Genomic DNA, 16,203 nt, shown 5'->3' with positions numbered 1-16,203 from the left:
AAACAACGGCCCGCCTGACAATATAAGCATCAAATAAAACTAAACCTCCCAAGGAGGAAAAAAAGGTAAAAAGAAAAAGGAATCAGGAATCGCCTGTGGTCACCGTTGAAATACAGAGTCCACCCGCCCAACACCCCCCCTAATATTCAATGCCATCCAATCCCCGAAAGAGTACCATGAATAACACTCATGAATAGTAGACACCCCCCATCCCCCTCCCAGACTCCTCACCTCCACTTCCTCTTGTAAACTCCTACCCCCAATCTCAGTTCCTTCCCCCAACTTTTCATCCCGGCTAGTCTCACCGAAACCTGTTCTGCCAGGCTCCATTGGCCGCAGCCCCTCCCCCCACTTCACTCTCGTTCACTGGTCGGCTTAAATCGGCCAGCGTGGAGACCTCCGCCCTGGTCTCTTTCCCCCTTGCCCGGTTCCAGGAAAACCAAGAAATCCCCTTTAGCACACAACCCCCGCATTCACACCCAAGCCCCAAAGAACCATCATTGCAAATGAAAGTCTCAACGCTTCTCTTGTCCAAATATACAGTGATGACTCATTTATTACATACACCAACACGCAGTGAAAAAATAAAGTTACATGAGGCTACATCGGTACACGACCATTTCGCAATTCAGCCACAGTCCTTCTGCCTTCGCAAACCCCTCTGCCGCTTCCGCCGTCCCAAAATAAAAGTCCTTGGATTTGTCGGTCACCCTCAACTTAGCTGGATATACTGTGCAGCACTGTACCTTGCTGATGTACAGTGCCTTCATCACTCGACTGAAGGCCGCCCACCTCCTCGCGAGCCCACCGTAAAGTCCTGTTATATGTACATACCAGCTGCAGCCCACTGCACCACCCACTTCTGCTTTGCCCAGCACAGGACCTTCTCTTTCACGCTGTATCTACGGAAACACTGTTACTACTCTTGGTGGCTCAGTTGCCTTTGGTATCAGCCTACACGATCCAGTTCATATTGAGAGGGATCGTCCCCCTCCCCCAATTGCTCCGCCAACACCGTGGCAAAATACTCCGTCGTCCTCGGGCCTTCCACCCCTTCGGGCAGACCCACGATCCTCAGATTCTGCCGTCTGGTTCTGTTTTCCAGGTCTTCCATTTTGCCTCGCAGACCCTCGTTGGTCTCTTTCACCTTCCGCAATTCCTTCTTCATCGAGGCGAGTTGATCACTGTGCTGCGGTAATGCCTCTTCCACTTCCTTCAGAGTCTCACCTTGCTCCCGCAGCTCCGCTGCTGCGCTTGATACCACCGCCCTCACCGGGGCAATCGCCTCCTCCACCAGCGCTTTCAGTACCGCCCCCATCAACTTCTTCATCGCTTTCATGTGCTTTGTGAACTATTTTTCAAGTTCCACGGTCATCACCTTGGTCATTTCTTCTGCTGTGAGCAATGCGGCCTCCCCCGACGCCCCAGCCTCCGCTTTCCTTCCCGTTCCTGCGCTGAATTTTCCACTCACCTGCAGATTTTCATTGACCCGCTTTTTCAAAGGCCGCCCGCCTCCTTGTCTGCTTTTCTGTAAGATCCTGGTATATCCAGATGCCAAAGCCTTCCCATCTTGCCTCTCGATTGAGCTTCGGCCATCTCAACACCTTCTCCTTCACTTGATAAATGTGGAGGCATATTCCCAAAGCGCTCAGTGGCTCATTTGTCTTTGGCTTCTGCCACAAGGCCCTGGTAGGCCCTGTCCAACTTGCAGAGGGAGGGATCCTTCTCCTCCCCCATCAACGAGCATCTCCGTCAGCCTCTGGCCCTCCACTCCCTTGTCACTTCCACGATCTCCAGATTCTGCCTTCATGACCTGGTCTCCAGGTTCTCTCAGCCCTTTATTGCTCTCTACCGTCCTCCGCAGCTCCTCTCCAATCGAGGTGAACTGGTCTCTATGCTGCAACAATGCCTCCTCCACCCCCTTCAACAGCTCTCCTTGCTCTCGCACCTCTATCGACATCTTCATCAAAACTGCCTTTATTGGCCAATAGTCTCAACCACCCACTCGTTGAGTGAGGCCATCATCTCCTTTTGATGCCTCTCGAAATACTTGGAGAACAGCTGCTCAAACTCCCCCGCCATCACTTCGGCCAGCTTATCCATCGTAATGGGTGCGGCCCCACCAAACATTCTCACACCCGCCATCTTTCCTTCTGCTGGACTCACAGCCGAACTCACCGGCGGACTTTCCCTCGCCCCCTTTTCCCCTGATTCTTCTTCTGGAACTTTGACATCCTACGACCTTTTCAGACATTCCAACACCTAATCATCCAAAATTGACCCTCAAAACTGGGGGTACAGGGCCAAAAACCATAAGCTCTCACAGGAGCCATTCAAAGCGCGACCTCCACCTGCATGTCGCCACCGGAAGTTCCATTTCCTTCAATATCAAGCAGCATTGGGCCTTTTGCTAAAGAGCAGAAGCATCAAGTCAGTTTCTTTCTTAATGCTGCAGGTCCAGTGGCAGATGACATTCTCTTGAGCCAGGGAGTGGAGTCCACAATGACTTTTGAGAGCATTTTCAAATAATTTAATTGATCCACCAGGCCAGTGAGACTTTGGGCTAAAATGAGTTAATTCTGCAACTAAGTTTTGCTTCAGGCTAAACTAGGTGTCAAAGGTTTTGGGAATGGTCTCAAAGCCTTTGACGCCTATTTTAGCCCAAAGTGAAAATGGGGGCACGATTCTTCCAAAAAATGACTTCGACATGATTAATCTAAATGGGAACAAAGTCTCAAAGCAAGCGAGTTTAGTTGCGTGTTACTTGGCGATCGCTGCACCGAGAAACACATGGTTGTACAACGTCACTATCATTAAATAAGGGGTCTCAGCAGGCGAGGCGATGCACAGCCAATGTTGTACATAGCCCCGTTTTGTACAGCGAAGAGTTCCGCTTGCTGTAACTCTTCAGTGTTGTGAGAGTTCTGTCGTCCCAATCGCTGAAGCCCCCGATGCGACACTGACTTCCCTCCAAGCCCCAACGCACGATGGGAGGGTTTCCTGGCCCCACTGCCCCCCTCCCCCAAACACTCATCTTGATCTCGGGGAGAACGGGAGCGTATCCTATCTCTGTAGCTCCTTTTTTACTTTCTTCGCCAGAATGGTCAGGTTCCACTTGTTGATCCGTGTCCAGTCATGAGCAATCTGGATTCTCAGGTAGCGGAATTTGCTTTGGGCTAGTTTGAATGGTAGTCCTCCAGCTCTGCCCCTCTCCCTCTCGGGCTGACAAGGAAGACTTCATTCTTGCTCAGGTTGAGCTTGTAGCCAGAGAAGGCTCCAAACTCTCTCAGGAGCTTTGTGATCTATTCCATGCCGCTTTGCGGGTGCGAATTATAGAGTGAGACTCTGTGCTCTCTGCCTCTTCTTCGGATTTCCTTCAAGCTTCTCGCTGTTCTGAGGGCGATCGCCAGTGTCTTAATTGCCAGGGCGAATAAGAGTGGGGGCAGCCTCTGTGCAGCCAGAGGTATTCAGAGTTGGTGGTGCTGGTCTGTAAGCTTGCCTTGGGGACTTGTATCGGAGTTTCACCCGTGAGGTGAACCCTGTCCCTAGCCCAAACCGCTCTAATACCTCAATGAAGTACTTCCACTCTGGACTGTTGAAGGCCTTCGCCACAGCCAGCGAGATGCTCACCTCTGGTGTTCTCTCCCTAGATGGTGTCATTATCACATTCAGCAGTCGTCTGATGTTCACTGTTATCTATCTACCCTTAACAAATCCCTGTCTGGTCCTATGTGACCACCTCAGGTACGCAGTTCTCCAGCTGCTTAGCCAGAATTTTTGTGAGTATTTTCGCATCCACATTGAACAGCAAAGTGGGTCTGTATGATCTGCATTCCATTGGGTCTTTGTCTTTTTTGGGTATCAGCGATATGGTGGCTTGTGTTAGCATTGGAGCAAAGTACCCCTTGTGAGTGAATCTGTGAACTTCTCCTGCAAGTGCGGATCGAGTGCTGTTGAAAATTATTTGTTTATTTATTTATTATTAAAAAAAAAATTTAGAGGACCCAATTTTTTTTTTCATTATTAAGGGAAAATTTAGTGTGGCCAATTCACCGACGCTGCACATCTTTTGGGTTGTGGGATGACACCCACCCAGACATGGGGAGAATGTGCAAACTCCACACGTCCACAAATCCGGCAGGAACCTGTCAGGTCTTGGCTCCTTCCCTGCCTGCATAGAGCTGTCCATGACCTCTCCCAGTCCGACCGGTGCTTCCAGTCACCAACGCCCATTGTCCCCAAAGACTGGCATGTCCAGATCAATTGAAGAACTGTTTCATCCCCGAGACCCCGTTGGGAGGGCGCGGAGGTGTACAGTCCCCAGTAGAAGGCTTTGTTTACCTTTTTTGGTTTGGCTGCCAGTCTGCCTCCGCTATCCTTGACCTGCACTATTTCCCTCGTGGCTGCCTGCTTTTTCAGCTGGTTAGCCTTATCTCTGTGTTCGTAGAAGGTCTCTCATGTCTGGCAGAGTTGGTGCACTACCTTCCTGGTGGATAGCAGGTTAAATTCCATTTGTCGCCTTTCCCTGTCCACCAGAAGCTCTACGGTCGGGACCTCGGAGTATCCTCTTTCGACCTCCAGAATTGAGCCGATCTGTTGCTGCCTCGCCGACCTCTTCACTGTCTCTGTGTGCTTTAAAAGAGGTAATTTTGCCTCGAATCACAACCTTCAGCTCCTCCCTGAACGTGAGACCTCCCCATTCTGGTTGTTAGTAACGTACTCGTCTATGGCTTGTGATGTTTTCTGGCGGAAGACTTTGTCGGCCAAAAGGGCCATGTCCAACTTCCATGTGGGGTGTTGGGCACGCCCGTCTCCAACCTCACGTCCATGCAGTGTGGAGTGTGGTCGGAGATTACAATCATGAAATACTCTGCTCTTACTATTCTGGAAGTACCGGTTTCCCCACGACAAAGAAATCAATACTGGTCTCGATGTGTACTTGTGGGAAATAAGAAAATTCCTTCTCACCTGGGTGCATGAACCTCCATGGGTTCACAGCCCCCATCTGTTCCCCTCTCAGCTCTCTAGCCCTCCCTGCAGTTTTCCCTGTTCTGGGGTTTGACCTGTCCCATCAGTGGTTCTTGTACACAGTTAAAGTTCCGCCCCCTCCCCATCATCGGGAATTTCTGTCATGGTCTTCTTTACAAATTCCGTGTAGTCCCAGTTGGGCACATATACGTTCACCAGGATCACCAGTGCCCCTCTAGGACACTGCTGACCATGACATACCGTAACCATCTTCGTCGCAGTGAACTACCCCCTTAGCTCTCATCCCGTAGCAAGAGTGGGACACGTTTGTCCCACCCAGCCTTTCTTACATGCAATCGATCCTTTTCCCTCAGTCGCGTGTCTTGGAGGAAGACTATGCCAGCTTTCAGACTTTTCAGATGGCCAAAGACTCTGGATCTTTTAACTGGGCCTTTGAGTCCCCTGACTTTCCAGGTGACTATTTTGATGGAAGGGATTTTGCCACACACCTCACCCCTCCCTCCTGAGGGATCAACTGTACTTACCTTGTGGATGCGCCCCTGCACTCCGAGGTTTCCCTTTGATTCGTTCAAACTGGCCGCAGTCACCGTACTCACTATGAGGTCGGGCCCCTGTGCTTCGGGGTTTCCCTTTGTCCAGGGACCAGCCAACAATTGTGTGTACGTTATATGGATGAGACCCTGCACTCCGGTGCTTCCCTTTTTACAGCGACCCTCCAAAAGTGGCTACTTGAGGTACCATCTTGTTCCGTGTGACCAAGGTGGACCTCCAGAAGCCAGTCTAGAGCACTTCCTCCTTCCCTGTCATTTTGCTTCCCCTGCATATTTGTCAACCCCCCCCCTCCCCCATTCTTGCTGCCCCCCTTCTGTCCACCCCACTGCTGTCCCCCCTCTTGGTGTTGTGCCCCGCCGCCCCATCAGACGTGATTTCCCTGGTGGGAGATGCCACGGCCTCCCCGCCCCCCCCCCCCCCCCCCCCTCAATCACACCTCCTGCCGCTAGCTTTCCTGCTAGTGTGGTGGTCGCCCTCCTGGGGTCGGTCTGACCCCTCCTATATCCACTCTGCTGACGTCCTCTCTATCTCCTCCTCACCCCCTCCTGTGCTCCGCTGCACTCATCCACTCCTTTCTACGAAATGGTTCCCCTGCTCATAACGAGGTGATGTAATCCCGTGCAAAATCGTCCATTGGTTCCTCCCTGCCTCCTCTGTGCTTTCTTTATCGCCGTCTCCCTTGCTGATTGTCTAGACCAAACTCGTCCGCTTCTGCAGGGGCAATAAAGTAATGTTCCTTGCCCTGGTATGTTACCTAGAGTCTGGCTGGGTCCAGGATCCCAAATTTAATTTTGCTTTTGTACAGGGCCAATTTTACCTTATTACATTCTGCTCTGCGCTTTGCCAGGTCCACCCCAATGTCCTGGTAGACTCTAATTTTGTGTCTGTCCCAGTTGCAAGCCTTCACCTGTCTGGCCCAGCGAAGGATCCTTTCCAGGTCCAGGTACTTGTACAGCTTGGCTATGACCGCTTTTGGCTGCTGCCCTGCCTTGGGTTTTGGTCACAGCGACCCGTGAGCCCTGTCGATCTTCGGCGGCTTGGGGAAGCTGTCTCACCCCATGAGGTTACCCAGCATTTGGGTCACGTGGTCGGTCCGATCGCCCTCGATTCCCCTGGCAGGCCCACAATTCTGATGTTCTGCCGCCGTGACCGATTTTCTTGATTCTCCACCTCCCCTTGAAGGCTCCCTTGGGTCGCCGCCAACCTCTTAATATGGGCCTCCAGGGCGACGATTTAGTCGCTCTGGTCTGTCAAGGTTTTCTCCAGCTCCTGTATCATGCTGCCCCATGCTGTCAAGGGCTACCTGCATGGTGGCCAGCGCTCCACCACTGCCATCTTGACTGCTGCCTTCATTTCGGCCTTAATATCGTCCATCATCCCCTTCAGTTCCCTGGTGAGGAATGTCTTCCATCCATTGCTTGGCCGGGGGGGAGGGGGGGGGGGGTCGCTTTTCGGGTCACCCTCTCTCGGGGGTGACGAGGGACCCCTCACCTCGTGCGTCTGCTGATCCGCATGCCCGCCGCTCTTGTCCCCTACCGCAGTTTTTGGTTTACCCTCGGCTTCTTGAGTTGTTGCTTCATGGCATTCTTGTTATATTTCTTGTGGTTAAGGGTGAGTGGATGTTGCAGTCTGACTTTGTGGGCTAAATTCGGCTAAAAGTGTGCATTATTCTGTCTTTCGGCTGGGAGCCACCTGATGTGCGACGACTCAGTACATGCCCATTACTGGGAGTCGGACTGCAACTATGTCAACTCCCTTTTATTGAGAGGATTACTGTAGATTTCTTCCTTTAGGTTTCAGCTAAACAAACCTTCCAGTTGTTTTTCTAACTTGCTCAAATCACAGACTTTATGCGGACTACCTCTAGCGTAGGTATGGTTTTATCTCTCGACTTCCAAAGAGCTACAAGCTAGATAAGAACCAAAGCCGACAGTCTCTTGGCTGCTTCTCTCTAATAATCTTGCCTGCTGGCGATGCCCTAACTGAATTCACATAAATCCTATAAGCAAAGAATTTCGCAAAGCTTCACCCATCTTGATTGCAGTTATGGCACATGGCCCGGTCCCAGGCAGAAATGCAAATGAACTACCTTATAATTCAAAAACTTCCCTTAATTCTGGGAAACCACAGGCATAACCTAGCTTTTACTGCAATAAATGCAGGGGTCATGTGTGGAATTTTCCCATTTTGAGAGTAAGTGCAGTGGCGGGCGGCTCTGCATGCCTTGCCCACCGGCCAGAATGGGAAGATCCTGCACCAGATTTTGCAATTGGAACTTCATTAATTATGCACAATGTATTCTCTTCTGAGTCACCTGGCAGGCCGGCAACTGATCTGACCGCCCACCATCAGCAGGTGGGTTTGAAGTTCCCGGTGCCATACTTAACCAGCAGACCAGCGCACTCATATCACTCTCTCCAGCCCATCTGTCTCCACCAGACCCCCCCCCCCCCCCCCCCCCCCCAGAGTATCAGCAACCCAGATGTAAAAGGCGAAAAGCCTCAAGATGAAGTCTATTCCTCAGTTCAACCATCCTCCCTGAGCGCATCATCTAAGCCACACACCCATGCTGCACTTGGAACGCCACCCACTCCATCTGGAGTCTTCATGTAAATAAGGTGGTTTCCCTTTGACCCCTTTGTTTGTAAGCTTTTCCTGCAGCCTTGTCGGGTCCAGCTTCTCTCCCCTTGGTCTTCCCTCTGCCTTCCACTGTTTGTCTCTTTCACCCACCACCTCGCCCCTCTGCTTGTCAACATGTGTCCTCACCCATCCTCCCCTCCTTGCACAACCGTCCTTCAACATTGCCCCCCCCCCTTGTCTTTGTCAGGTCACCAGAACCCCCTCCCTGACCTCACCTCACACTCCACCCCTGGTCAAACTTCTTACCTTTGCTGAGGTGGGTGCATGGGTCCTGCAGCAAAGTCCTGTCCAGACAGACACTGGTGTGTAACAGCAGGGAGAAGGACAACCCTGTACTCCCCAACTCAAGACACAGTACAGATCCGAGACAGTGACACAGGAAGGTCCATGGGTCCAGTAGCACGCTGCTGTCCATGAAGACCAGGTCAGCATGGAGACGGAGGGCAGGAACCAGTCTGCTCTACTGGAATTATGAACACTGCATCAGGAGCCATGCAGTACAATGGCAGTGTCGCACTCACCCTGAACTCTGGGAACTGAGGGCCATTTTTCTGCACGCTACTCTTTAAAAACCATGTTTAGACCAAGGTTATTTCATGCAGTCATGACGTAAGATTGAAGGGCCTGATTGGGTGCCAGTGGACCGCTGTTTTAATGAGCATTTGTGTGATGTAAATGACTGCAAATGACATTTGCGTGACCAGCTGGTAGGAAGACTGGCCCATCGTTCACCCACCATTGAGAGAATTGCGATGTGATTTTATGTCGACAGATTTCCGACTTTTTTGGCTGCTCCAGCTAGGTCCTTTGCTTCCGCTTGTCATCAAATCCGTCCCGGGTATGGTGGGAGAATTCACCCTGTATTTCTAGTTTGTGAGCCAACTAAGCACACTGACAATTTTATGATCTCACCTTTCTCGATGTTAACCTCTGAAATTACCATGGCCTCAACCTTTCGAGTGCAATATACTTCAAGCTTGTTTGAATTGTATTTTCTCCAGGATTATTATCAGTTTCTCAACTAGACATGTTCTACAATTAAAGCTTTAATTCCAAAAACTAAAAGCTATATTGTAAAATATATGAATTATAAACAGGATATTCACAACAGGTGGGAAAGTAGATTTGAGGCTGAAGATCATCCAAGGTTGTGTTGAATAACAGTGCAGGTTCAAGGAGCAATATGATCTCCTCCTGCTCTTATTCGGTGTGGGATTCTCCGCTTGCCGATGCCTGTTTTTGGATGCTCTGCCCCCTCCAAAACGGCATAATTGGGGAGTAGGCTACATGCCTTTGGGGCGGCCTCAGGATGTTGCCTGAAGGCCCTCCCCTGATGGGCCGAGCATATGACGGCACGCGCGGTTCACTTCTGCTTTCAGTTTTCGTGAACCTGGCGTGGCGGCTGCGGACTGTGTCCAGCCCCATCACGGGGGGGGGGGGGGGGGGGGGGGGGGGAGCTATGCCTCTGGCCAGGGGGCTTCAGAGAGGGGTGGGGTGGGTGGTCCAGGGGTGGCGAGGGGGTGTCCAGGGGGCACTATCTGGCAGGTTGGGTCCACGCGTGGCCGCCACTATGTTGTACGGTGCGACCGTTGCAGGTCATCGCCATGCACAAGAGTGGCCACGGACCCGGCAAATCTCCGGCCGTTTATTTCATGAAAGCCGTGTTTTTTACGTGGTGTGGCTGCAAGTCCCTCACCGGTCGGAGGGTCGGTGGTGGGGCCTCGCCGATTTTTTTCATCGTAGAACTAGACACTTTGTCCAGACATAGCCTCAAAATCAGAGAATCCTGCCTCCTATGTTTTGTTAAGAAAGTATTAGAATCAGAGAGATGTCAATGGAAACTTAAAGTAGCAGATACTGCAGCGGTCAACCGAAGAATGTGGCAATACTTGGGAGAGTTTGGAGGGAACCAGGAGAGAAAACAATGGAGACAGGAAAAAATAATCTGACACCAGGGAAAGTAACAGGAAACAGGGAAAAGTATAAAATTGCTGGAGTGAACGACAGGAGCCAGGAGAAAGTGATGGGAGCCAGAGCAGTGATGAAAGTCCAAAGAAAAGCAGTGGATGTAAGGCGAGAAAGGAAAAAGGAAAGCAACAGAAGCCAGAAAGGCAGCAGGACCAGTTAACAGACGCTAAAAAAAGTTAGAAGAGACTATCGGAAATTTAAAGAGAGTAGCTGAAGTAGGGATACAGCGGTAAGGGAAGGAATATCAGGAACTGGTAGAAAGCAATTGGTGTTTGAAAAAAGTACCAGGAACAAGGTTTAGTAGGAGCTTAAAGAGAACAGGAAAAGCCTACTATAAAGAAGCATAGCCAAGAATTGCAGCCAGGAAAGAGGCTGAAATTATGGAAGTGTTTTGCTTGAGATGAAAATTGCCATTCCTGACAATTCCAGTTTACAGATTAAAAATTTCTCAATCCCATGGGAACCATGTTTCTTCTTTTTCCCTTGTTGCTATAGCAGAAATAGACTGAACAACGTACAATAATAAGTTACTATTATTGTGGCAAACTTTGACCTTTGATCCAGGATGTGAGGCTATATGCAACATGCTGTGAAGCTGTTTTAGATGCAGCCTCCTTATCTCTCACATGAAATGCAAGGCAAATGTGCGTTTTTAAAATGGAATGCTTGTTACGATTTGTGGCATCAAAAATTAACGGTTCACAGCAAAACCTTTTTAAGAACAATTCAGAACAATGCCAAGTTTCTACACAGCCATATTATTCACCCTTCCCCCAAGTGCATCTAAAGTTACTGGTTTTACACGTGACCCATAAATGGGTCTGAGTTCAGCTGTGTGCAGCTGGTATTGAGCCGGCACTTCCGTCTGCTAGTCCACTCCACAGTTTACTACTGATTTCATGCTGATGGCTTGCATAGATACCACATAGGGGTGGTATTGTTTAGGAAGCTTGAATGAGGAAGACAGTTGACAAGTAACTAACATAACCGGCCCATCCTCCACTCTCTTTCTTCGTGTATTTGCCGATTGGTTGCTCCGGAGGAGTCTGAGTAGGCAGTGGGCATGCTTGTCACGTTTTAAGTCTCTACTGGTGGGGAGGGGGCGGGGTGCTGCGAAGGTTTAGAGGGAGAGAGAGCTCAGCAGTACGATAATGATGCTCGAGTCAGGATAAAAAAAAACTATGTACCACGGTGCCCGTAACATAGCTCAAGGAGAAGGAGGCAAGATGGCTGCCTGATAGGGTCTGCCTCTGATGGAGGAAGCAGAGACTGTTTCAGAGGAGTGTTGCAAGATAGAGGGTGTAGTGTAGGTATATTTCTCAAGAAGCTTTTGAAGGCTATTTTAAAAAGAAGGCTCTGCTAGATTTGTGTGGTTATGTTTTGTTATATTATGGATCAACTGCAAATTATTCATTATACAAATTTTATAAATAGATATTTGTTGCCCTTCCATGTAAAATGTATCTCTTAGCTCCGTGACCATTAGTCAAGCTCTACTTTATTGGCATTTTCAGTGTAATGTCTCGTTTGGGTTAGATTGCTCTGTCTCATTCCTTAATTGATTTTTTTTGTGTTTGATTCTTTTTCCCTGCAGGTGGGGAACAAGGACAATACAAAAGCTCAGAGAAAGAAGCAAACACTGGCTGAAAAGGTAAATTAATGGCATTATGAAAGCCTTATTTTTAGACGGACAATTTGTTTATTTGAGAAAGATCAAAGCTCTGATTCCAATGGCAAGTGTGAAAACCAACAGGGAAACGTTATCTTCATCCAGCTTTAAATTCATTTCTGTTGTGTTATGTCTTTTTTAATGTGAAGAAGGAGTTGAAACACATTCCATAATGTGGCCGGCAAAAGCTTTCATTATCAGACAGCAGGGAAATGTAGATTATGTTCTGGAAGACAATAATTATGTACGACGGCATATGTAGCCAAAGCTAATGGTGCATAAACAAAGGAAGCACTGAGTCACATATGCAGTAAAATATCAAAGCACAGAAAAGTCATGAAAATACTGGTGACGATTGTGTGGAAAAAAGAGATTTGGTTTTGCACAACAAAGTTTCTAACTTGAGGGCTGAATTTGGATTCGTAAATTAATAACCTTTGCCTGAAGTTAGTATTATAATGCATTTCGGGCTCCTTTTCCCAGTAATACCAGAGTATTTTTTTTGTTCCTTTACGGTTTAGTGAGATGATTTTGTTCAGCATGGAGAGATGTGCCAAGGTTATGCTTTAATGTGCTGTTAACCTTATGAATGCTGAACTTCCTTTGCACCTTGCAGCATCAGTTGATGTTCTGCTCAAATGAGAACACTACAAAACTTTGAATGTTTTCAAAATTTCTCAAACAAAATATGCCAAGAATTGTATTCTGAGCTGAAATGCCATCCTCTGGAATCTTCTTTTAATGTTTGATAGAACTGAAAATTCTATCTGTACTTAAAGAGTTAACAGATGCATTTTTTTAAGGTAATGTAATTATAGAAAGGGGCTGTCTAGAGGGGAACTCTATTGCAGTATGCTTGATTTCTTAAGTGATTCCCCAGTGAAGTACTGTTCTATTGTCACCTTTTATGAAAGTAAGAATTTCAAATTTATACACTATCAGAAAAACAGTCTGTATTTAAACATTTTGAATTAATCGCTACAGTGTTTTACAGTGTACACAATGCATTGTTTGATGCTCAAATTGACAAGGCACTTAATTTGTTCATGAGTCAGTAATAAGTTGTGCATTATTTGAAGCATTCACTAAAAGCTTGTTTGTCCCAAAAATAACCTTGCTATAATTTTCAAGGGTCGGATTTGTCTCGGCCTACTTTTTAAAAGCAAGCAACAGATAGACAACATCACAAAATCAATAATTTATATTATTCGAGATTTACATGTATAAATCGCTCAATAATCAGCCAGCAATTGCCTTTAGTTGGTTATCTTTCTTTGATGTCAAAGTGCTGTATTTTTCTATTTTTTGTTTGAAATCAATAAATATATGGCACATGCTGAGGTCTTAGGCTGGCAGGCAGTTTGGATCTCATTGTGTAGGTTAACAAACAATATTGATGACAATTGCATCACATTTGATATTTGCCTTGTGGTAATGGCACGAACGATTTGCTCAATATTTAATCAAAAACATTTTAAGTTTCTACTTATAAATTAAATATGAATATTGCATACTTCAAACATTTTTTGAAGTCAAAGAACAATTTACGAATTAAACAAAATTGCAGAGGCAAATGGTAGCTGCACACAGTAAATAGTTCCTGACTTTTAATGCTGGGCCTGAAATTCTGTTTAGTTCTGACACTCACGTGGTAAAGAGGCCCTGTGGAAAGGTTAGAGAGATGGCATGCTTGCTGTTTGGCAGGCAGTCTTGGCAAGTCATGCTGGTTGCACGCACATGGGTTTGAGGTTTACAAACAGTACTTCTGCACACGTCATCCGTGAGTCATTATATCAGGGAATGTAGCTCAAGGACCGTACAGGAGGCGCACTAATAGTTTTTTTTTGATCAAATGAAAAATCATACTTCTCGGAGAGCGGAACTTTTCTCCAAAAGGGAAGCAGTTTCATTGTGCAGCTGGAAACTTCCATTTGAATTCCATTTTTTGGAAATATTTGTCAGATAGAGCCTTGGCATCCTATTTCAACAGGTGGATTTTTGTTGCTTGTCAAAGAATAATCAAGCCATGTTATTCTTTTCCATTAAGTCTGAGGTGAGAGATGAAGTTTTTAAAAACTACACAGCTAGGTTGAAAGAATTGGTGCTCTTTCAGTTGCATTAAAATGAATACAATGGTAGTTCACTTTGTGTCTCTAATTGGAATTACAGTTGATCAAACCATAATTTTGAACGAGGCTTAAATGTTGTAACATACTTCCCGAATCCCCATGCTCATATTGAGTTCGGTAGTCATAGGGAGAATGAAAAGAATTCAGCAAAGTGAGAAACATGGACAGCCCATAAGCGCCAATGTGTTTTGTGCATTCAAGAAAAGGGCAAAGGATCGACACACTAATTTGTGTGTGAAACTGGTTTCATTTTTAGTTGTGCACCATTATTTTATTTATCAACAAAAGACAATTTTTTTTCTGTATCCATACCCACATATGTTACAAAAATAAAATTAATTGAAATCCTTTTCCGCCCTGTAGTTTTCAGCAATCGGTATAGATCTTTTTGTTGAAGAGCCTGAAGATTAAATGGTTTCAGCACACATAGTACTGAAATTATAACGTGTTTATAAGAAATATGTGGACCCACAAAGAAGGTAATAACCACTATATCTGTTGAACACTATGCCTTAAGAAGGCTTTATTGAACAAAGCTGGTGATTATTCACTGAAAATGTTCAGCACCATTCGCAGCATCTCATACTGAAACAGCCTCTGTCCATAGGCAGCCAAACATGGACAACATTCAGTCATGGGCTGCTCAATGGCAAGTAAAATTCATGGCACATAAGTGTCAGGAAATTACCATCTCCAACAGGGGAGAATCCAACCATCTCCCCTTGACATTCAATGGCATTAGCTTTCTTGAATCCCCCATGATCAACTTGTCAAGAAATGGAACTAGGCTAGCCATATAAATATTGTGGCTACAAGAGAAGCCAGAGGCTGGAAATTTTGTGGCAAGTAATGCTCCAGTTGCCTGATGAGTGCAGCTCCAACAACACTCAAGAAGCTCAACACCAAAATAACTTGCTTGATTGGCACCACAAACATTAATTTCCTCCACCACTGACTCACAGTGGCAGCAGTTCGTACCACATACGAGATGCACTGCAGCAACTCACCAAGATTCCCTTGATAGCACCTTCCAAAACTGCAACCTCTACCACTTGGAAGGATAAAGGCAGGAGATGCCACCACCTGTAGATTCCCCTGCAAGCCACAAACCACCCTGACTTCGGCTATGTTGCTGTTCCTTCACTGTCACTCAGTCAAAATTTTGGAGCTCCCTTTCTCGTACTGTGGGTTTAGTGGTTCAAGAAGGTGACTCACCTCCACCTTCTCAAGGGCAATTAGGGATGGGAAAGAAATTCTGACTTAGCCAGCAACACCCACATCCCCTGAAAAAAAATACTGATTTTCAACAAAAATAACAGGATATACCTTGTTGCACAATGTGTGCTTCTATTTCAAATGATTAGTTTTCATATTTACATGTATTATAAATAAAGTTATGACCGATCACTCACCGTCCACAAATTTTCCCATGGGGTACCTCCATCTTATGGACTGCAGTGGTTCAAGAATGCTGAGCATTCTCGGCCTTGCTAGTGATGCTCACATTGCAAGAAATAATTTTAAAAAATTATTGTCAAGAGACAGGAATCAAGAGATATTGTGCCAGTTGCCATGAGTTGTAATGATATAATTAATATGTCAGAATTTGATCTTGTTGAATAATATGAAGGTTGTCCTCAGTAAACAAAGCATTGCTAAAAAAAAGTGTTATTGCAGTGTATCAAGCAAAAGTAACTTCCATAAGTTTTGGGATTAAATCATATTTAGATGTTTGCCCATTATCATCAGTCAACTACCATGAGAGCTTTACTGTCTTCCACATTACTCAGGACTTGAATCCAGTGTTGAATCCATCGTGTCAGACTACCCATGGTCACTCTTTAAATTGGCTTACATATTGGCCTTGGAAGGGCACAGATTCACCAGAATGACCCTGGTTCGAAAAGAGTTAAATAACGAGGCCAGATTACACCTAATCAGCTCGTGTTCCCTTGAGTATCGAAGATAAAAGGGCGATCTGATAGAGGTGTTTAAAGTGATCAAAGGATTTGATAATGTATTCTCTTCAGGGAGAGTCCAGAAAACTGGGACATAACCTTATAATTAGAGGTAGGAAGCTCAACAGTGATGTCAGGAAGCACTTCTTCTACACAGGATCGTGGAAGTCTGGGCTTTCACCTACAATGAGCTGTATTTTTATTAGGCAAGTGATGTGGACCAACACAAATAGATGATGTTACAATCCAAATGATTCACAATTCAACAGAATGGTGGAACTTGTTCAAGGGATCAAAT

At 46.6% G+C, this 16,203-nt stretch overlaps 1 protein-coding gene across 3 annotated transcripts in view; it reads left to right on the top strand.

Moving 5' to 3' along the window:
• The window catches only part of LOC119957461 (methylcytosine dioxygenase tet3-like), a 404,548-nt gene that overhangs the window by 120,665 nt on the left and 267,680 nt on the right, over positions 1-16,203 (top strand). Inside the window, exons 1-2 of one of the 3 annotated variants that reach the window (XM_038785541.1) lie at positions 10,988-11,123; positions 11,744-11,800. Coding sequence is in view for 1 of the 3 variants with exons in the window: in XM_038785538.1 (XP_038641466.1) it covers positions 11,744-11,800 (57 nt within the window). In the remaining 2 variants the exon portion in view is untranslated. Of the gene's footprint in view, positions 1-10,987; positions 11,124-11,167; positions 11,456-11,743; positions 11,801-16,203 lie in introns of those variants that run through there. The other 2 variants (XM_038785539.1, XM_038785538.1) reach the window with 2 other exon arrangements.

This window comes from Scyliorhinus canicula, chromosome 26 (genome assembly GCF_902713615.1).
Source record: "Scyliorhinus canicula chromosome 26, sScyCan1.1, whole genome shotgun sequence".
Lineage (NCBI taxonomy): Eukaryota > Metazoa > Chordata > Chondrichthyes > Carcharhiniformes > Scyliorhinidae > Scyliorhinus > Scyliorhinus canicula.
The sequence above is the reverse complement of the archived record's forward strand: the minus strand, read 5'-3'. Positions and strand labels throughout refer to the sequence as shown.